The sequence below is a fragment of the Anguilla anguilla genome, chromosome 18, assembly GCF_013347855.1.
Source record: "Anguilla anguilla isolate fAngAng1 chromosome 18, fAngAng1.pri, whole genome shotgun sequence".
In the NCBI taxonomy this organism is placed as follows: Eukaryota; Metazoa; Chordata; class Actinopteri; order Anguilliformes; family Anguillidae; genus Anguilla; species Anguilla anguilla.
The window spans coordinates 10,043,805-10,065,969 of NC_049218.1; the positions used below are offsets into that span (position 1 = coordinate 10,043,805).

Here is a 22,165-nt window from a genome sequence, read left to right on the forward strand (position 1 = left end):
CTACGTATACAGTATTAGTTTATTGAGGGCAGTGACTTATAAAACTTCAACGCAACACAATTGATAGTCTTAAGTTTTCTTATCAGATTTCACAACCGTTGCCTACAACAAAAAGTCAAATTTTTGAAGAGATTCATAACAAGCACTGTGTTTATCATACAAAAGAAGCCATTTACAATGTGCCTTATCAGGTGAGACTGGAAAAAGGGGGAAATGCCACTTACTCTGAACAGAAATAGCACCATACAGCAACACAGTATTGTACATAATGTCTGAATTAAACAAACCAGGGCGCTGACCGTTTCAACATTCTTCATTGTCATGGTGTGCAATAATCACAAATGCAAAAGTGTCATAGTACTGGTGTTGTACAAATGGAGTGCAGAAGATAAAAGAGGATATTTTTACTTATTGTTCTGGTAGATTTGATGCATCTGTCTAATTATAAGCTAAACACTGTACAGTAATATAAAAGTGGCAGTTTCTATAATTTTTTTTTAACTTGTTCAACATACACAAAAAGGTAAACCCTTAATACTGTACTTTTAATAGCATAATAGCATGTCTTTGATACACTATGTGACTGACAAAATAAATTTTTACTGTACCCACCACATACATTTTACACCCATGATAGCTGTACACCAACTGAGTCTGGATCAAGCCAGCGCGTCATGTTCAAATAAATCTGCTACGTCAGGAGCAGGCGCATCACTTGCAACGCAAGTCGTCATGGCAACACTGAGTGTCGACCAGGGGTGTCAGTGACCGCCTATTCAACACACAAACGCATATACAACTTACTCTTTAAAGTTCTCCATGTAGCAGTCCTCGTCTCTATATACAGTTGAAATAAATAAATATATACTGGTCAATAATGTTAGGTGGGGTGAGGTGGCTTACACACCATTCATACAGTCTGTGACAGATGTTTTGTTGATTATTAATAATAATAATAATAATAATAATAATAATAATAATAAATGCAGGGTTGTTTTACTGACAGAAAGGTGAGGCTGTGGGGTCGAAGGTCTTGAACACGTCTTTCAGGGGCCGGTCGTCGGGCTCCTCCGCTGTGTCCTCGTCCCCCTGGGGCCCCGCCGGCTGCCCCAGCGGTTTGGCCTGTCGGGGGTCAGCGTAGGGGGGTCGTATCAACCCCGCCAGCGCCTGGATGGGCAGGTTGTGGACGGCGGGGGCCGGGAGCGGCGGGGTGGGGGCCGAGGGGGGCTGGAGCCGGCCGTGGCCCCCCTGCCCCCCCGCGGGGGCCTCCGAGGGGCCGTCGGAAGCGGCCCCGCCCGTGTGCGCCGGTGACAGCGGCGGCTTGGCGGAGGACTGTTTCAGGATTCCCGGCTTTTTGGGGGCCTCCGCCCCGTCCTCCCTGGGGGGCTGCGCAGAGGCCTGGTTCCGCGGGTCGTACAGGCTGATCCCCCCTAAAAGGGCAGTGGGGCTCTCCAGGCCCCCCCCGGAGGAGGAGAGCCGGGGGGCGTACGGGGGCAGCTTCTCAGGCTCAGCCCTGACGGGCGTGGAGGGGGCGGAGGCGCCCCCCGTGGCGGCTCTCAGGAGCCTGGGGTCCAGGGCCCCGCCCGGGCCGGCCTCCCTGAGCGCCGGCGGCTTGGAGTCCAGACTCGCCGAGCGGCTGATCCGGGGGTCCAGGGGTTTCTCCGGGGGGTGCTTCAGCTCAAGGCTCCTGCCGGTGAACCCCCCCGCCCTGCCCACGCCCTCTTTGAGGCGCGCCGCGGCCAGGCGCGGGTCCAGCGGGGGCACAGGAGGGGGGGCCGGCTCCACCAGCGGGCCCCCGAGGGTGCGGTTGAGCCGGGCGTCGGCGATGAGGGGGGGCAGGGGCAGGTTGATGGAGGGCTCCTGTTTGGGGATGAGCAGGGGGATGAGGTCCTCCGGGGCCCACACCACGGAGTGGGCGAAGGCCGGGCGGGACAGGATGATGTCCACGCGGATGTGGCTGAACTGCTTCACCTGGCAGCGCGGGTCCTTGAGGGCCACGCCCGGGCGGGGCTCCAGCGGGATGATGACCGCCTTCTCCCGGGGCTCCCTCTCCCCCTCCTCGTCGTCCTCCGCGCTGCGCGCTTTGTGGGAGAGCGAGGGGTGCTGAGGGTGAGGGTGAGGGTGGGGGTGGGGGTGATGGTGCCCCCCGTCTGGTTTGGGGGTGCCTGGCTCAGGGGGCCTCATCTTCCGGGGGTCCCGGACCAGCCTGGGGTCAGAGGTGGCCTCCGCGCTCTTCCTCAGTTCCGCTGCGCGTTGCCGTGGGTCCACCTTGCGGGGGTCGCTGGGCGGGGCCCGGTCTTTGTGGAGACGGGGATCGCAGAGCCCCGCAGGCGGTGTGGCCTGGTGCATTGTGGGAGGCGGCTGCTGCTGCTGCTGCTGCTTCATGACTTCGTTCTGTTTCTTCAGGGAGCGGAGGATGGCCGTCATGCTGTTCCCATCCTCTTCATCGCTGGAGTACCAGTTAGTGGCGTCATCTGGAACACCATGAAGGTGAGTATCATTAAATAAAAGATTAAGAGCATACACATATTACATGTACACCACCACTGAAAGTCACTGTCCGATTGCATCTCCAAAGTCTAATAGAGGTCTGCTGCCTGAATTACATGGCAGTACGTGGGCTAAGTTTCTTCTGTAAAAATCCAGCTGTATAATTCCGCGATCGATCAGATTGGACAAGTAAAAATATAGTATAATAATAATGATAAGAATAGTAATGGATATATCTAGGCAACAGCTTTTTTAGATGAAATCTAAACTCTTCTCTTCCTCCTAAGAGGACCCGTTTAACAGAGGCATCAGAAGGCCCTGGCCGGACGCTGGCCTCTCGCACCCTTGTCTCTGCTTCCTGTGCGCTGCCCTTTTCCCTCGTCCCCCGCCGCCTCGCCCTCCTGCTGCTTCTGGCTCAGCCGCAGGAAGAGCGCCTTCTGCACCGCCGGCAGGAAGTCGGGCACCTGCACCGCCCCGTCCGCCTCGCCGGCCCCCTGCTGGGGGTCCTGCGAGCAGCCGAAGGCCAGCTGGTCCTGGTGAACGCCTTCTTCGGTTGGATGGAGGGGAGGGGGGGGGGGGGGGAGAGGGGGGCAGAGCCGAGCTTTACACAGTGACACTCATTCAGTCTCTGAAGGGCTTCACCGCGTCATTTCACTCGAGTCAGGACAAGGCGGTTCACATGCCCTATGAATTTCAGCCCTTCAACAAACACGTTTATTGTAAGTTTACATAAGCAAACGTACAGTGTGCTCATCTCACTGTGTGTTTCTGGATATTCTGTAGTAACGACAGGGTGTCGCCCTGGTGGAAAATAAAAAAGTTTATCTGCTTCATCTTGAGCAGAAAGAAACACACCACTAAGGCATGCAGTAGCAAATGTGTGGAGTGTGCCTCCATGTCTCCAGCAGCAGCAGCAGCAGCAGTCAATCTTTATACTGTTACTCAGATGGGCCTGAGATTCAGTTGCATACGGTGCAAGTGGAGAGCACCATTCCCATGTAATGTGATGACTGCCTCACAATAGCCAAAGACACACAGACAGAAAGGAGGGAACGCGAGAAAGAGAAGGGAGAAGGGAAGCACATAAATTCCCTACCTCCAGGGCCCATGGCCTGGTTACCGTAGTAACCCCCAAAGAACTCGGCGGCGTTGGGCGGGCCGGTGGGGTACGGCATGTTCTGCTGCATCGGCATGTCTGGCAAGGGCGGGAACGGGGGTCCCTGCTGGTTCTGCTGGGGGGGGCGGTTCCCGTGGAGATTTCCGTGAAAGCCGGGAGGCTGCCCCGGGGGTGGGAGGTTCATGGGGGGGCCCTGGTGGAAGCCGTGCGGCGGGGGCTGCCCCGGCGGGCTCTGGGGGAGGGGCGGCCCGCCGTGGGGGAGAGGGGGGCCCCCCATTGAGCCCGGGGAACCCGGGGGAGGGACAGGGGGCCCGTTAGGCACTGGGGGCATCATGTTTGAGCCCTGCCCGTCCTCGGGGCCTCCCCCAAACTGCGGCGGGGGGCCGTTCCCTTGGAACTGGGTGTCGGTGGGGGAGGAGCTGTTGTAGAAATTCGGCCTGTGACACAAAGACACAAAAACACAGAAGTCCTTCAGTGTCCCTTTCCTCCCTCAATCACAGATCGCCATAACCACAACACTGCTGGGTGGAGTCCAAGACGGTGCTGTCACTGTTCACTCAGGTTAATTAGCCTGTTACGCTCCACCTCGTTAAATACACAGAAGCACGAACACGGGCATCCGTCAAACAAATAAATAATAATTACAACATGACTTATTTCCACTGTGAGGAATCATATAGCAATCTAAACAGAGCAGAACACCTACACTGATGAGCTTCTTAGTGATAAGGGACAGAAGAGGCTACTGCAAGGCTAATAAATAAAAGCGTATAAATAAAGCACCTGAGTCCGATCTTCTGTGCCAGGTCCACGGTGGGCTGGACCACGATCTCGAACAGCGAGGGGATTTTCTTGCCGTCCTGCGGGCTGCTGGGTCCGGGCGTGGGCAGGAGTCCCACCCCGGGGGGCGGTTTGGGGAGGGGGGCGATGCCCTGCTTCCTCAGCTCCTCCACCTCCTGCTCGTCCTCGTTCATGGCCTCCCCCTCCGTGTTCAGGACCTGCAGGGGGGGGGTCACAGTGTAACAGCTCTAATGGACATGCTTACTCAGTTGTGTGGTTTTGATGCACCTGGAAAACATCAGTATGTTTAAACAGCAACAAGTTACTTTTATTGTATTCTTATCTTGTATTGTATTCTTATGTACAAGCCATTTATAATGTTCTATTCACACTGTATTTAGTTTGTGCTTAAGTTACATTCTGACAGTACAATCACTTGACACAATCACTTGGTGTTGTAATTGCATTGTATTTCGCCTATTTAAATGTTGAAATTGTATGTTATATGTATTAATGTTATTTCTGAACCTTTTCCAACAGTTCCCGGGCCACGTCGTTCAACGGGTCGTGAGAAAACTTGCACTTCTCTCCCTGAAAGCACTTGGCCCCCGTGTGAAAGAACTTGCAGGGGTATTCGCGTGGATCCACACGTAAAGGAAACAAACCTCAAGTAAATTCCATTCTCAGCAAAATTGCCAAAATTTGCCCAGAAAATCCCACTGCTGCAGCATTAATCATAAGCATTAGTTTGACTGAATCAATATACTTACTAATACTTAACTTATCGCTACTAACCAGCCATGTAACAGAAAAGATAATCTGCTGTCTACATAGTTTATGTTTCAGTGTAAAATGTGTTGGTTAAAATATAAAAGTTTCACCTTCACACACCCCCACACACACACACACACACACACACACACACACACACACACACACACACACACACACACACACACACACACACACACACACACACACACACACACACACACACACACACACACACACACACACACACACACACACACACACTAAAGACAGCCCTTTGAAAGGATATTGTGCATGTAGATGCAGTTGTCTCCCTTGCTGCAGTACCCCTGGATGTAGAATTTACAAAGCTCCTTCTTCTTGTCGGGTACGACTAGGTCGTGCTCAAACTTGCACTGGTCCCCCTGTTTGGAAACAGATGGACACAGTCATTTCAGAGTCTTAGTGTGCTTTATCCTCACTTACTAAACAACGCAATTACATAAATACAGTAACTACAAAAACAATTCATAAAATAATTACCAACGTCATAATCACAGTATGTTATCAACATCTCTCTTTTTTTTACCAGTGATTCCAAGATATTTTTCCTATTGCTGAAATGATTTCCTAAATTGAAAAGACTTACTTTGATGCATCTTCCCTCCAGGAAATACTTGCAGATGTATCTTCCGTTGTGTTCGACTGTGTGTTGATTGATGAACTCCTGTGTCATGATTGGCCGTTTTTTCTGAAAGGGGGGCGGACCCTTCCCGTCCTGTGAAAGAAGCAGCCGCGTGTGGGCCAGGGGCCTCCAAAAGTTCTGACCCCACAAACCACCAAATAAGAAGGTATTTCATGTGACCCAACTTTTTGTTCATACCGTTATGATGTTAATAGTAACCTCACACTGATGAAAGAAGTATTTCATATTTAATATAAAATTCAAACTGCAGATCTTCATATTAAACAAAATGAAATTCACATTTGACTAAGGGTAATTGAAAAGGAGAAAACAAACACACTCCATAAAGTCTGCCTTTATGGGCATTGCTTACTATATATTAATGATATAATGCTGAGCATTGCACAGACTGCCTTTATTGGCAGAGCTTGCTATATATCAACATTACGCTGGGTGCCCATGTGCCAGTCCTCACCTCCTTCATCCCGTCCCCAGCCTGGTCGCCGCCCCGTCCACGCCCGCGGCCCCAGTTCTTGCCTTTCTGCTTCTTGTTCTTGTTCATCATGCCCCGCCCCCGGCCGAGACCGCCCCGCCCTCTCCCCTTGGGTCCGAGGTCTGCAAATCACAGCCCCCCCCCCCCTCCGGTCAGGAAATGCAGCGCTAATGCTGCTGCCACCATCCCCCACAGACAAGGTAACACCGCTAGCAACACACACTTAGCGGGATGTTCTGATTGGCCACGGGGCCCAGGTTTTATGTAGCGCTGGAGTCAGTTTAATTTAAATTCAGTCCTTTCGGAAAACGAAAATGATTTCTCTATGCGGATTTTTGAATGAATTAGGCTAATTCTCAGAATGACTTTAATGAATTTAAATGGGACTGACCGCAACCCTGGTAACAGTGTTGGTGCACTGTAGCGCGAAAGACCACAGTTCAGCTCTCATGTCTGGCAAATAAGCATTAAGTGATATCACAAAAAACGAATGAAATAAAAGTGAAATCTTACACTGCTGTTTCTGCACGCCCTTCATGTTGGGCCTCTTCATGGGCTCCTTGGACGGGCCTCCTTTGCTGTGTGGGGCGCACTCCTTGCCCGGTCGATAGTGGCCCACGTCGTCCGCGAAGTCGTCGTCCTCCCCCTCGTAGTCGTACTTGTCCTCGCTGTAGTCGCTGAACTTGTCGTAGTCGCTGTTTTTGTGCGAGGCGGGTCTCTGCAGTTTGCCGTGTCCGCCGCTGGACTGGCCATGCTGGAGACGACCGGGCAAAGAGCCGGAGTCACATGACTTACAGGTGAAAACTGCAATGTGTTACAGTAGGCCTCAACCTCATACAAACACAAGGAGTGCCTGGAACCTGTTCCATCCATCTCCAGTATAACCAAGCAAATCGCATGCGCTGCACATCAGGAATAAACAGGAAGGCAGTGTTGTTTCTAACACAAAGTTGCAATGTGTCCTTTTAGATTTATGCTAACAAGAGCGGAAAGCCTACCAATTCATTAGCTACTAAGTAATCGACTTCTGTCAATAAAATAAACATTGACAGATGTTTTCCATTTTGTGTCAAAAGTTCTGTCTCCTACAGTGCGAAACCTTTTCCCAAATAGTATATTAAAAAACGCAAATGATCAGTGAAAGGCTGGCAGCCTTAACTGAACTGAAGACATAAGAACAGCATTAGTTGGCGGCTCATGTTTCTAACCTGAGAGAACGTGCTGTCGTACTCGCGGTATGGGCCCTGGTTCTTCTTGCTCTTGGGTCTCTCTGAGCGCTCGTGATCAGACTCGTAGCTGTCCGAACTGTCCGAGCTGGAGGGGGAGTGGTTCTGGGGGCAACACGGAAGGGGGAGGAGATGCCGGTCAGAGAAGTCACACTTCACCCGACTATGACTTTTCAACGTCAAGAGGAGTCCGCAGTCCCCTGCATCCCATGCACCATGTTCAGACGGGTAGCCCCACGCCTCATCATTTGTCTCTACTCTGGGAGAACCCCTTAAATGCATTTTATCCCAATTTCCTTTATCCCTCCCCAGTATAAGGGTCCGTAATGCACTTTAAGGCCTGTCCCGTTGCAGCAGCGTGGGGCGCACACTGGACTGCGTAATCTGCAGCCGAGCTGCGCAGCGTCTCAGCAGCGGACTGCGCGCGCTGTACAGCCGGAACGGGCGAACCACAGACACCTGAGACCCCCCCACAGGCTGCAGTAAAACCCTGCTGACTCAAACCCTCTCCCCCTGGCCACTGCTCTGGCCAATTAAACACTGGACTCCTAGCCACAGTCACAGACTGGATCAGTATAATACTGCATCAAATAAAGAGCTGCAATGGAACACATCTTCAGCATTCCAGAGCCCTGATTGGCCATGCAAATTAATCACTGAAAAAGAGTGGCATGATGGGAAAGGTAATGAAGGCAGATGACATCATTGTATTGGTTTTGTGCCAGGCTAGTAGGATTCTTACTTTCTGCCGGTCTCTTCTCCTCTTCTTTGACCGCCTCTTCTCTCTTGCTTTCCTGTACCTCTTTCTCGAGCGCCTGCGAGATTTGTCATCTCTCTCCCGCTCCTTCTCTTTTTTGTCATCCTCTTCTTTGATTTCCTTCCCTTCCTCTTCAATGCCTATCCCTTCATCGTCTATTTCTCCATCTTCTAGTTCCCCATCCTCCCTTTAAAGTAAATAATAATTAGAAAACATGAAGGATTCCCTCCAGGTGTTACAAACTACCACTTAAAACAAGTTTATAAAATTGACAATCACAATAATCAAATGAAACTGACAATTTAAGCACCTGCAAAAACACAAAAGGCTTGTAAAATCCCATTATAAGCTATACAGTAATAAAAAATATATAGCGTACCACTGCCCACAAGTAAAGATGAACAGCCAAATAAACTGCAAAAAACCACAAAAAAGCATAACAAATACAATCACAAACCCTGTTTTTGACTAAGCCCTATTCTTTTAGTTGTTCTTAGAGTCATTACGCTGAACTTAATGCTATCACCTAGCCTTGTACATTATCACACCAAAACAAGCATTATTAGTCCTCACAAAAGCTTTATGAATTTCCATGACATAGCATTATATTTGAAAGCTGCTGAAATTCCCCCATAGGCTGCAAAAGAGAGGCAAACTGTTTCACTGCCAATAAATTTCCCTCAAAAGAACAACAATCACAGGAATGTGCTTCCAGGTCAATCTTTGCTAATAAAGGCCAAAAATCCTTACATGGGCAGAAGCCAGCTAGAACCCAACCAATACTCCGGGGGCCCATACACAGCAATGCCCAACTAGAACACAACCAATCTAGGAGCCCCTTACACAGCAATGCCCCACTAGAACACAACCAATACTCCGGGGGCCCGTACACAGCAATGCCCCACTAGAACCCAACCAATACTCTGGAGGCCCCGTACACAGCAATGCCCCACTAGAGCCCAGTCAAACCAAACCTGGTTAAGCTTGCCTGGTTTTACAGTGAATTAGTACCCAACCACAAGCCATGACATTAACCAGCATGAACAGTGAACAGAGAACTATAATAACTCTAATTATGCAGACATCCACACCCTGTTTGATTTATGTTAACATAATTATCCTCAGCTATAGCCGACATCTACCAACTGCAAGAGAAAGAGCATTCTGATGAGGGCAGAAAAGCATTGCTTTGTGACGTAGATCATGATGTGCAATCTTTTGAGACACAAATGAGTTGCTGCGGCTGATTAATTGTCGTTACAGCGGCGGCCATGTTTGAGCCGGGGCCTGTCAGAGTTTTCAACAGGAAGCACGCCGGCAGGGCTCGCCGCCGTCACACTATGTGCGCTGAGCTGAACAACTCTTCCCACAGGCCCACTGGCGCTGGCACAATCAGCGCCCACAAGGATCCGACGTGGAGCGAACACAAGGGCCCACTGCTTGAGGTGAGTTTCAGTTAGACAAATTCAGTCTCGTTCATCTCAGCTCTGTAATTACAAACTGTAATATTCCAATAATAGCTCTAAACACATTGACTCCCCCCACCGACATTCTGCTTGTTTCACTAGAAACATCAGAGTGGCCTTATAGCAGGGCCCTTCCACACCAATGGAAACTGAATTGGTTAAAAATAAAAACAACCAAATTAAAACATACACTGGCCCCATAGTTGCAAGGCTAATCTTTCCTGGGCTGTGCAGGAACACAGTTTGGTCAAATGTACCCTATATAGTGTCTTTTGGGGACTTCTACATTACAAGTGCCGGAATTCAACTAGTAGTCTGGCAGGGCAACCCACGGAACCACCCCAAAACAACACTACGGGATTCTGGTATGGAATCATCAATCCCAGCCATTATAAATCTCACAACTGGATTTCCAACTCTTTGAACCAATCAAATGCCAGAAACCAAAAAGGGCCACGGGGATGTCTCCCACTTTTAAAAGGCAACTTAGGCAGGACCTCTAACAAAATGGTACAAGCTCTGGTTGACTGTGTGGTCTCACTCTGGGGCGAGAGCTATTATAAGTGAATGATTTAGAAACCCTGTGCACCAAGCCACAATTAGCAGCCATTTTAGACCAGCTTGTTATGGCAATGAGCCAGCCCATTACAAGAAGATCACAGTTCTGCAATATCATCATATTGCCAGGACATAAGGACATATGTTGTGTGTTGCTTGTCTTTGCAATGACATAAATTATGCTGTGTGTTACACATTCCATGTTAACTGAAAGGGGCGGGGTGCCTGGACTGCACCGAGACAGATGGGAACTTCGCAGCAGAGAGACTGACAATGTCCATTTCTGAGCTCCTGATCATGTGACCAGTGTGGAACACAGGTAACAACATCCAATGGGAGGGGAGTATCAGATTTGTGATCAGTATAACCAGCCACTTCCTGATTTTTACAACTGGAGAATCAGACTGTTGCCATGGCTCTTTCCACACTGTGTTGGTAGAATGCTTGGCAAATTGTATATAGCTAAACCTACTATCTGAACATGACTTTCTTTCTGAAATGCAACAATCACATGCACAAAAAAAATTTAATAACGCACGTTTGGACAAAGTCAGTCTAACTGAAAGCCATGACAAGCTGTCCCATTTCCTTTGGATAATGATTTACAGTGATAAAAGTCAGAATATAATCTGTAAGGGCCATGTATCTATATGTAACAGGTTTATACACATTAAAATAAAACAAGAGGCTGCACCATGTCAAAGAAGGCTGTTATTTCCCAGTTCCCTTTAAAAGTTTTACCATTTGCAATTAACAAAAACATAATTTTCCCTTGGAAATTTTCTCTGTTCCATTAACTGATAACATGCCCACTGTTTCAGCAACCTTAACAGGTGCCCTGCACCAGCCAGCTCAACTTTCAGGCTCAACACTGGGAAGCTCCCAGGTCATTTGCATGCTAGTCCCAGGCAGAATCTTTTTTTTTTTTTTTTTTTTTTTTAAATAATCTTTGCATTTTCGTAACAGAGGACACAATCAGGAAATCAATTTTTTTGTTTTATACTGCATAACATCCACCAAGAGAAACCACCTTGCTCAAAAGTAAACTGATCATGCTCCCCAGGAGTCAATCACATGACCAAACGCTGCACTATCCAGTGCTGCCACTGCACTACATTGTTGCAGTATGGTAGGGGGAGTTGGGGGCTGGGGACTTTAGATGTGAATCTACATGCTATGGTCCTCAAAGATCTCAAAGAACTTAAAGTAACAAATTTAAAGTTTTTTTCTTTTTTGACTACATAAATCTCAACAGTTAAATAGTCAGAAATAAACAAGTAATTACAATACTGTCTTGATAATGTCCCCAATGCTTCAAAATACTTAACAGTTCACAATATTGCACCCTGTCATGCTTATTTGAAAATCTTTGACAGATACTCATGATTTTACGGGAAATCTGTCCTTAAAAAACCGCTTTAAAACTGTTACAAAGGGCCATGACTTCTTTCCACACTTAAAAATAAAAATAAAAACTGCTTAAAAATGTCCTTTACCAATAACTGCCTCCCTTTCCATTACTGCCGAAAGTTAGTTGCTACAACACATTTATTCTAAACCTAAATTTCTAAAACATTACTGAAGTACTGCTTACTGCTAATTATTTACTAGTAAACTTTGCATGTTCAGTGTAATTTCGGATAATTCCTCAGTAATACACTCGCACCCTACTGCATTCTATTCTTGGGATCTATGTGGGGATTAATACTTATCTAGCCAAATCATATTGGCAATGCGCACACGCGCATCCATGTCTACTATGCGGATAAACACCAAGGTAGTATAATTGCACATTTTAATAAAAATACAAACTGCTCATATCCAAAAAAAGGTCAGATCCGGAAGTACAGTGGTCAAAACCCAACGCTGTCCTACTAATTATCTGGCCATGCGAACTATGCTGAACGGGTCCCATACACTCTCTGACTAGCAGAGCTTCTGAAGTGCTCGCAAGGGGGAAAGCAAAGCCCATGATTGTGGGGAGGCTCTCATACGTCACCCTCATTTACATAAAAAAAACCTGGGCAACATGAAATCCACGATCCACAAGCCACATTTTCAAAATGGTCGACTCATCCCTTCCTATCATGCCAAAGAAAAAACACCTCCCATTTAGCTTGCTAGCTAGCGTCCCACAAAACAACGGCGGTTCGACCAAGCCGGTTCATCTCGATGGACAGCACAGCTTACCATTACAAGTGCTTTTGTGGCACGGAAGAAATCTAGTGATATTTAGCTAGCTAGCTACCGATAAATAAAAAGAAAAGGCATGCAACATAGCTATAGCTAGCTGACTGGCTATGTAACGTTACAATAGGGATAGCTAAATGCTAACTACCTAGCAATACGGCCTGACTTCACCCAAAACCAAGAATCACATCAGTATATCCTTCACGGCGAGTCCAAAAAAAATACAAGCATTTACTCTACACGCACAGATAATCCTTTTGCAGAAGAAGGTTCAGATAAGAATGTTACTCGACCTTTCATCCCCTGCAAGTTCAGAGTCTGTCATGTTTTTGTGAAGAACGGGGTTTGGGGGATTGGAGGAAAGGCTCGCGAAAGCCATGGAAACGAAATTGCCTTTCTCCCGAAACGAGAGTGAGTTGCATTCAGTCACTCAAGGAGACGTTGGATTGTGAGATGATGAAGGATTGCATTAGTTTGAAAAAACTCACGGTTACAAGTCTTTACAGTGACAGACAGTAAACACAGACTTTTATCCAGTCTCTTATCAATGATGTTTTAAAACTGTAAACACAGTTTTGATACCCCGCTTTGCTAATGTCCCGTCGGTTGACTGTTTTCTTGGTGAAATATTGGCGACGGAGGGTGAAACAAACAGAAATGTGATCATTTCGATGGTTTCTATTCCTTGACAAAACATGGCTCCCGCAACGCATTCTCAAAATGGCTGCTATGAACCTGAAGAGAGCATTCGTATCCTTCCTCCTGAAGAATCGGACCTATCAGGTCAATCTAACCCTACTTGCCGCATGTCCATGTGTGTAGCGATTGGTCAATATTGTGAAATCATGCAAATTTAAGTAACGCTATTGGTTTGGTTAACTGTCAGTAAGTTACCCTTTTTAAACAGTCAAGTTTGAAAGACTAGAAATAAAACTATCCAATGAAATGCAACGTTGCGTCATTATTGTGGAATTGTTATGTCGATGCTTCGGTCTTTTGCATATTTGCTGTTTTTAGTTTTATCATTATTCGTACGTGTAGCTATGCAATTGTATTTTGTGCTCAACGTTTTAAACTGAAGCTTATTTTTCGTCAGATAAGACATGAACTAAGAAACGTCGAAGTACGCATATCCTTGCAGTTCTGGCGCGGTAGACATTTTATTTAACCGAAATATTGAGACGTACCTTTAGTTATCGCAAGATGGCGGTATATCACTGTAGAATTCATAAAACAATTTCTTAAAACTAAGCTATCGCGTTTCCTCTATGCTGTTAGCCGGTTCATCATGATAACAAGTGCCAATACATCACATCTGTGCATGTAGGTTGTATTCTTTTAAACCATTTCCCCCTTTTTACTAAAACTGCAAATTACGTTGTCCCTCAGAAAAATCTACTGGCACGCTTTTTTAACCTGTCCTGTGCAAAAGTTGCTGGGAAGCGCTTAATTAATCTTGGCTAACTCGAGTAGCCTACTAATTGATATAGAGGGGAGATTCATTCTTCGGCAGATCGACGTTGTGTGGATTTAATTCGGCTTATATTTAAGTAGAAATTTGGCTTGAATTTGTTTTCCAGGGTATCCTAGTCATACTGATAAATTTAAAAAATCCTTGGTAAGAATAGGCTAAATATAACAAACATTTAACCTACAAAATGCTTTACCGGCTGAAAAACTGGCTATATTTTCAATTTTCATATGTCGGTATCATATTCCAAGTATCAGTGGGCTTACTATGGTTAGTTGGGGATGGGCTTGTAATTCAGGTTGTCAGGTGAAGCTAGTGCTGTGTACCCTTGAGGAAAATGGACTAAACCTGAACCACTTTAAGAAATATTTAAGTTGCTCTGGATAAGAGTTTCTGCTAAATATATTGAAAGTACAAGGCATTGTTCTCATGCTCCGAAATTTCAGGTCTGAGTATGTTGGTCAGAGCACTGTCACCAATGTCACAAACTCTGGTGGCTGGCTGAGTGTTGTGAAGACTGCATCTGATGTCTTTTATGCAGAAAAATGGCATAAAATGGAGCTCAAATGTAGATGTATCCTCTAACACAACACTTCTCGCAAATATCACAGGCTATATAGCGGAATGTGGAAAAACACCAGTTATCAGTGGTAATATAGAATTAATATCAATGCAGTGAATCTCCTTATTGGTCTACAAGGCTCTGACACTGGAGTTCACAATGACCTCTCATGGCTTTGCACTGATAGGTGCTGCTGTCAGATATTTTTAGGGACCAAATAACACTGAACATGCATACGTAAAGAAAATGCTTTTGCAATTATAATTAAATATCCATATTAAATAAAAGTAAAATTGATTTTTATAACCCCCCTGTTTAAACCATTGTGTGATTGTGAAAGCATAAATAATTATGCAGGCAAAGTTAAGCAATTTTTCATAGCATCAGGAATAATTTGAACTGTCACTGTCACTTATCTGTCACTAGGGAATAGCAGATTTACCCAATGCATCTTTTAATGCTACATTTCTGTTGTTTTTAGAAAACTTTGTATTAAATGAAATGAATTTACCTATTATTAATCTAATCAGATCAAAATTTATTGATATAGCGCATTTCACAAACAAGTGTCACAATACGCTTCACAGACAACTCTGGCCTAAACCCCCACAGGAGCATGCCCAAGGCAGCAGTGGCAAGTGAAAACTCCCTGTTAACGAATAGGAAGAAACCCAGGAAGGAACCAGATTCAAGGGGTCTCATTCTCCTCTGGTCAGCTCAGGGTGTAGGTTTAAATGACCAACATGTCAATCAAATTAGTGGCATCTTGGTGACACTCCTGAAGGTGGCTACCCAGATGATGGGCGGGGCCAGGTGGCGATCGAGGGGAGTGGCTGGCGGCGACAGAAGTGGGCATGGTGGAGGCAGTGATGAAAGAGGAGGCCAGACCATTTATATGATACTTGGACCGGATTATTTTGGTTTTTATAATTTTGTAATATTGAAATATATCATACAGAGAATTAAGTTACTGATGGTGAAAGCAACATCATAATGGGATGTAATAATCTGTGGACCCCACTTTAATCACATGTTGGTGCTGTATATGCTGCTCCTTTGCTCTGAAGTAGACTACAAACGGTGCAGTCAAAGAGATATTATTTCAAGGGATCTGCACACAGTTAATTTTTATTGTGTTCTTAATGGGAAACTGACATCTGAGAGCAGATGTGTTTCATGGAAAACATTTTTTAAACTATTGGAATGAAGAATGATTAGGCTCAAGAATCTAGCAGGCAAGTTAGTGTCACGTGTAACTCTGGGTACTTTATAATAACATAACTACTGAAACACTGATTTATGTCTCAGGAGTTTTTTATTTTTAATTTAATTTAATTTTGGCTGTCTTATCAGTTTACTCTCTCATTCCTTTAGATTCGAACCCTCAATACCGTATTTCTAGGATACAGCTCGAAAAATATTTCCGAGAAGACCTAAGTGTGCTACGGCGTTATCTTTAAAGAGATGATAATGTTCATCATTACGTCTCCTATATCTCTCCAAATCAGGAGCGGAAAAGTTACGCGCATTGCGCGTTAGGAGTCCGTTCGATTCAAGCCATCTGCCGAGGCTACAACCAGATGACGGTGACTTTCTGAGTAAGAGAAGAACATTTACCAGTAAGGATTTAGCGCTGTGCTTGGGTGTTAGTGGGAGGGATTATTACTTCCATTGCTCGTGGGAGTCTGGGGGACGTTAGGTAGCAGCTTCAACTTTCTTCCTGGCTCCCGGAGCGCGTGGACACGAGACCGCATCCCAGCTGTTGCTGCATCAGGAGACAGCAGTTGAGCATCACTGACCTGAACTCAGACTTGGAACCTGTCGGTGAAATTGTATTGGCATCACATTACTTTGAAGTTAAAGCTTCGGACTCGCGATATTTACTAGCTAGCACCTGCCGATTCTCTCTACAGGTTTAGAACATTGCATAGAACTATATCTCCAACGGAATTATTAACATGACTCCGGGAGTACGGTGCGGCTGTCTACTGCTGCTGTGTTTGACAGCGATTGATCATTGTCACGGTGGCACGCAGGTGGGTAACAACTTTACTTTGAAGAGTCGTTAGACGGGATTTTATGCAAATCATAAACATTATGCAATGCACGCCCTGTGTCGATATTTTTTTAAATTTATCAAAGCACGTGGTGCTGGCTTTCCTTAGTAGGCTATTTCTAAAATATAAACTTGACAGATTATATTGGCTAATAGAATAGAACAAAACATGTTTTTAAGCTTGTTTTCTTTCTCCTGATCTTGTAATTTAGCCTTGTAAGTAATTTGGCAAAATTAGGTAAAACTAACGAAATTCCAATTTTCCTCTGTACTTGACGTTCATAAACTGAGAAAAAACGTTTTTCTTTTACTAAATGGTGGAATGCCCTAAGGTATGTGGCTATGCCCACAAAGGAACGGAGAGAGAGAGAGAGAGAGAGAATGTCAAAGCATAGCTGAGGTGATTAGCGAAAGAAAGGTCGCATGCTAGGCAAGCCTTTTTATACTTATTTACGCTGGAAATACAGATCTACAGGAAAATGGCAGCTGTGTCACCCACTGAGTTTTTCTCATTGTCCAAAGGGGCTGAAATACCTTATGGAATTAAAACATATTTTGATTCTTGTTTTCTTATAGATATTTTTGACACTAGAAACAGCTGCAGCAAATGCAACATAAGAATAATAATATGCAGTTAAAAATTCAGCCTTCATTTAGCAAAACATAGCAACTGTTCCTCCTTGCCATTTTGTTCCATACTGGTACTCCATCAGGATTTATTTTATTTTATTTTTTCATACCTGGAAGGTCAGAGGTTACTGTTTCATGTTTTTTTATTGGCAGGTCTCTCTGGTGTGCGGTCAGTTGAACGTTTATGTGCAGACAAATGCTTTGAACATGGATACCTTATTTGGCATCTAAGAAAGTTGTCTAAAAGTTGTCATATGGATCTGAGGTAATTGCTGTAAATCAGTGGCGTGTTCCTCTGCCCTTGGGGATGGTTAAATTACTCACATACGTCAACTTGCACCTTTAGACAGAGTACCCACCACCTGTTTGACCGCCACAGTTCTAAAACTCATTTTAACCAAAACAACCGTTTTCGCACTCTTGCCAGCCAGATAATAATCCAAATCTCACAGGCAAAAGGCGACAGACAAAAGAAGTCATGTTCAGTTTCCAAGGCTATTCTGATCTCCACGAGATAATGTGGAAAGTAATTTTTTATTGCATCCTTAATTGTGAGACTCGTATTTTTGTATTTGAGATCCAGCTGTGTGGAGCACAAAGGCGAGCCTCTTGGGGTCCTCTCCAGTGAGCCCCAGCTCCATGCCATCCAAAATATACAGGCGACTGGCTCTTTGGACAGAGGTCCCACTGACATCTGCTGCACAGCTTTCATCCAGCTGCAGCTTTGCCAGACTCTTCTGCTGCAGGGGGGCAGAGAGCGAGAGAGAGACAGAGACAAAGAGCGAGAGAGAGAGAAAGAGAGGGAGCAGCCCAACCTGCTTCAGTAAGGTTCCGAAGCCAACCTTAGACAGCAGTGACATTCGTGTGAGGTTACAGAGTTATATGGGTGGCTGTGTGTGTGTGTGCGTGCGTGCGTGCGTGTGCGTGTACGTGTGTGAGCGTCTCCTTTAAAATGGTACCTGTGTAAAAGACGCCTTGGGTGTGTTAGGGTTGGCCATTCCCTCAGTAGGTGCTCTGGTGAAGGAAATGTCAACGACAATGATCCCAGGCTCTTCCTGCTCACAAAGCTGCTTGTAATGTAGGATGACATCACCCCTTTCAACAGGCGCAGGGTGAATCATGGGCTGGCACTATTAATGTTTCATCATTGTTGACCCAGCCCTGAGTTTATTGGGAGTCATATGTTTTCAAACTCAGTACGTTCTGTCAACTTCACTGTTTTTAACAGCTTGTGATGTGTGCTTTTACGTGAATATGTTCACTTAATGTGAAAACGTGGCTACATTGGGCCATATTTAGGTACTGGTATTTGCATGATCGGTCCTGGGTTCCTCTGGATGTGGAACATAAACTGAGTCTGAAGAATAAAAATGACCCAAATCCACAGTTATGTTTGTAGGATCTAGTGTCTCCAAATGGTGCTCTTTGGAAAGTGAGGAAAACTGAGTGAACAGTGGGAAAAAGCATTAAAGGTCACCCTAAATGATTATATTGTACTATCCAACAGGCAGATATCTGAATTCCATGGTGTTCAAAGGAGAAGAGAAAATATCAAAATGCCTTTATTACATACACAATAAAGTCATGTATTATCAAGTACAATGCCAAATGTTGTTATTTATTTATCCCTATTCTTGGTTACGGTGTCCCTTGTTTCAGTCATAAAACTGAGTGTGCTTCTTGTGTGTGTTTGTTGTTGTTTTGTGTGTGTGCTCTTTTGGGTGGGGGGTTGGGAGGGGGCGGCGAGCTGCATGGACAGGCACCAGGTGGTGGGAGTGCTGCGTCAGATGGAGAAGTTCCTGAAGGGGCAGGAGATGCGATTCGCCGAGGGGCTCCGGATCATGAAATCCAAACTGGCGGCCCTGCAGAGCTCGGTCTCCAGGCTCCCCCAGGCCGACCAGTACTTGGGTAAATGCGCAGCGCCGAATGGGGGGGGGGGGGGGCGGTCACGTCTCACCAGCCTCCCGCCAGCCAGCTGCACCCATTGTAAACTGAGGAAAGACGCTGAATAATGTGGGCCTTTGTTTGCGGCGTGTGCTCGTCACTGTAGCATTACTGTTACTGGTTCAGGCTTTTCCAACCGTGACCGAAGGGAGGTCAGGGGCTCTCAGCAACATTTATTCTTATTTTCCCGCTTGAAATAGAAAAAATAATAATTTCACGACTTCAGTTTAAACATTTTCATATTTGATCGTTTCTCTTGTAGGTATGTACGTATTTACTGAACAGTGAAGGGATTTTATTTGTTGCATTTCTAATCCGCATCTGTAAACTGCCTGGAATGTGTCTAATGTATAGGACAGAACTCATTCCTTTAGAAGTACTGATCTGTGTGATCACATGGAGACCACCTGTGGGGCAGTCATAGTGCATTTCCACTGCATTACATTATTCATTTATTTTATCCGGAGTGACTTAGGCAGCTTACATGTTGAAATACTATCCCATTACACCCAGGGTCAACAGGGGGTCCGCAGGTCCCTGTGGGTAGCTGAGGGTGCTGTCGAGATTCGCTGGCTAGACTTGATATGCAATGACTGTAGATTTGGGAACATACAATATTTCAAAATATAAAACCTCTTCTTTAAAATGTAACCCTTTTTAACTTATGGTGGGGGTCCCCTGGATGCCTTTGAGCCTGGGTGGGGGGTCACTGAAGCAGAAAATGTTTAAAACCCCTGTATTACACAGTTGGATAGCTAAATTGATAGTTCACTTTCTGGGTTTCTTAAAATTTTATTTCAGTTTTAGTGTAGTTTTTGTTTGGCCCACCATTATTGTGTGCAGTGTTATATTTTAGATATTTTAGATATTTACAGGAGTTTCTGATGACCTGCTGGCTTTGTGTGTTATTTTCCTTGGACCACAATCTCCAAATGGCCAAAACTCATTTTAAAGCAAGTTGTTCATCAGAAATGAGTCACCAGCAGCAAGAAGAGCAGAGAGCTAGATGCTGGCATCTGGAGTGGTAGAGTCCAGAGTACTCTTGTTGAAATCTTTACAGGGACAGGAATGAGCTGGAGATTGCCCTGCATCTCTGGCTCATCTCTGGCACAGCGATGGGCCTGAGGTTCGGGCCAACATCCAGGGAAATGCAGTCTGTCACCACCTGAGGCAAAGAAAACAGGGAAGATTAGATTTATGCCGTGGGAAGAGCGCAGGCCATGGATTATTTCATACTGGGCCATTTGCAAAAAAAAGCCAGTGGGCATGCAGGGTAGCACCAGTGTGCACTTCAAGGGAGAATTACTCCTGAGGCAAATTTATATAATAAAATTATCTGTGATTCATAACAGTAACAAATGAGTGAGATTGTCCATGTTTCTGTCTTTCACAAAGGCTCTAGGAAGGGAATTGTATTTCTCATGATAATGCATAATTACAACATGACTCTTTCGTGCAGGCTGTGTTTGGCTGCGGAGTGGTTTTCCACCTCATTGCATGCACTTTGATGTGTTCCACATTCCCACCCGGGGTTATAAATCAACACTGCGTGAGGACATGAACCGAATCCTTTTCGATTCTCACCCGCGAAACGTACGCAGAAACCCAGTTCTTGTATTGCCCTCTGTGGGCCCGTAAATTTCATCGGGCTGATTTGTGTGAAGTGAAACTCAGGGACAGTGTTTCACTGAGCGCATGGAGCATTTATCAGCCAAGCCTGTAAGGGCCATTTACACTTTGAGTTCTCAGTTAGGCCGGGTTCACTTTTTCATGGACCTTCCCGGTTTTTAAACCTTTCTGTCCTTCCCTCTTTCTCGGCTGCTGTAATTTGGATGGGATTAGACTGGAGAATCAGAGGTCAAAGGTCGGATTACAATGGCATTGTGCCTGCGTCGTTGAAAGTGTGAGAACTCTGCGAGTACAGTGTTACGCCAGCGCATGCTTTGTTTTAATAAGGGTGGGTCACAGAAGCTGTATCCGCTCATTACGTAGTTCGTGGGCTCAGAAGATAGACTGTTTGGGAACCCCGGCTGAAGCACAATGAATGCGAAACTTATGATTTTATGGTATTTGGTGTCCCCCTCCTTCCCATTTGTACATTCATCTTAGCCAAGAGAGGATTTCTGATAAGCTTTGGTTCTTAGTGGTGGGGCTCAGAGTGAAATCCACTTGTTTTGATGTCGTGAGGATTCTGCCGGGTTGGTGGGAAAGATTCCGGAGGTTGGTGTGATTCAGGTCTTGTGGTCTATGGAGAGGATGTGTGTACACCAAGTGATCTACTCAAACACGTCAGCAGGGTCAGGTCACTATTATGATTTGTCTGTAATATCTGCCTTGTGTGGGGCTTGTATCCATTGCAGAAAAAAGTAAAAGTGATTTTAATGTAGGGTGTGGGAAAATTGTTGTATTGAAATTGTCAGGTCCTGAAAATAATTTTTGTTTTGAAGATGTTTGGCAATAAATCAAACTGTAGCATACTATACTATTTATGCCATATCTATCTATCTATCTGTCTATCTATCTCTTGCTCTCTCTGTCTCTCTCTGTCTCTCCTCCAAAAAAGACAGTGATTTTACAAGGTTGCAGATGACTCTCTCCCTTCCAGAATGGTGTCCTAAATTGATCGTTGGTGTGAAATGAGGATTTACTCTGTCACGCGTCTCGTCTTGCTCGTCGGGTGCCAGAATTGGAGGTGTGGTGATTTTGTGTTATTTGGCTGCGAACGCTGAAGCTGTCACACATTCTGCTCAGCGGGGTGGCGTAACAACACTGAACGCGGCCCTGTGGACGGTTCTTGGCTGACGTAGAGGCAGGTTGATAAGTGTCGGTGAGGCAATAGAACCTAATGAATGAGTCCACTCCAGTTTGGCACAGTAACTGGTTTCGTCGGTGAATGCGGTGCATTGTTAAATTGAAGCCCGGCTGTGGGCAGCAGTGTAGTGTAATGGTTAGGAAACTGGGCTTGCAGCTGCCAAGCTGTAGGTTTGATC

General features: G+C 45.6%; 2 protein-coding genes across 8 annotated transcripts in view; one reads left to right on the forward strand and one right to left on the reverse strand.

Moving 5' to 3' along the window:
• LOC118217595 (zinc finger CCCH domain-containing protein 6) lies at positions 1-13,274 on the reverse strand. Of its 5 annotated transcripts, none has more exons than XM_035399493.1 (12): positions 13,095-13,274; positions 8,284-8,485; positions 7,524-7,646; positions 6,829-7,069; positions 6,298-6,437; positions 5,787-5,960; positions 5,448-5,562; positions 4,916-5,025; positions 4,391-4,605; positions 3,587-4,044; positions 2,834-3,034; positions 1-2,474 (listed from the first exon to the last, which is right to left on the reverse strand). In XM_035399493.1, exons 1-12 carry the CDS (start codon positions 13,223-13,225, stop codon positions 997-999), a joined length of 3,588 nt encoding a protein of 1,195 aa, XP_035255384.1. In that variant the 5' UTR covers positions 13,226-13,274; the 3' UTR covers positions 1-996. The 5 variants fall into 5 exon arrangements, with proteins under 5 accessions (XP_035255384.1, XP_035255383.1, XP_035255386.1 ...); XM_035399492.1 differs by having other exon boundaries at positions 2,834-3,037; XM_035399495.1 differs by having other exon boundaries at positions 2,834-3,037; positions 5,787-5,915; positions 13,095-13,273.
• LOC118217596 (fibulin-7) overlaps positions 5,931-22,165 on the forward strand; it is a 24,978-nt gene continuing 8,743 nt past the window's right edge. The window contains exons 1-4 of one of the 3 annotated variants that reach the window (XM_035399499.1): positions 5,931-5,988; positions 9,671-9,743; positions 10,537-10,641; positions 18,968-19,139. In XM_035399499.1, coding sequence (XP_035255390.1) covers positions 18,983-19,139 — 157 coding nt within the window. In that variant the 5' untranslated portion in view covers positions 5,931-5,988; positions 9,671-9,743; positions 10,537-10,641; positions 18,968-18,982. Of the gene's footprint in view, positions 5,989-9,449; positions 9,744-10,536; positions 10,642-16,028; positions 16,582-18,967; positions 19,140-22,165 lie in introns of those variants that run through there. The other 2 variants (XM_035399498.1, XM_035399497.1) reach the window with 2 other exon arrangements.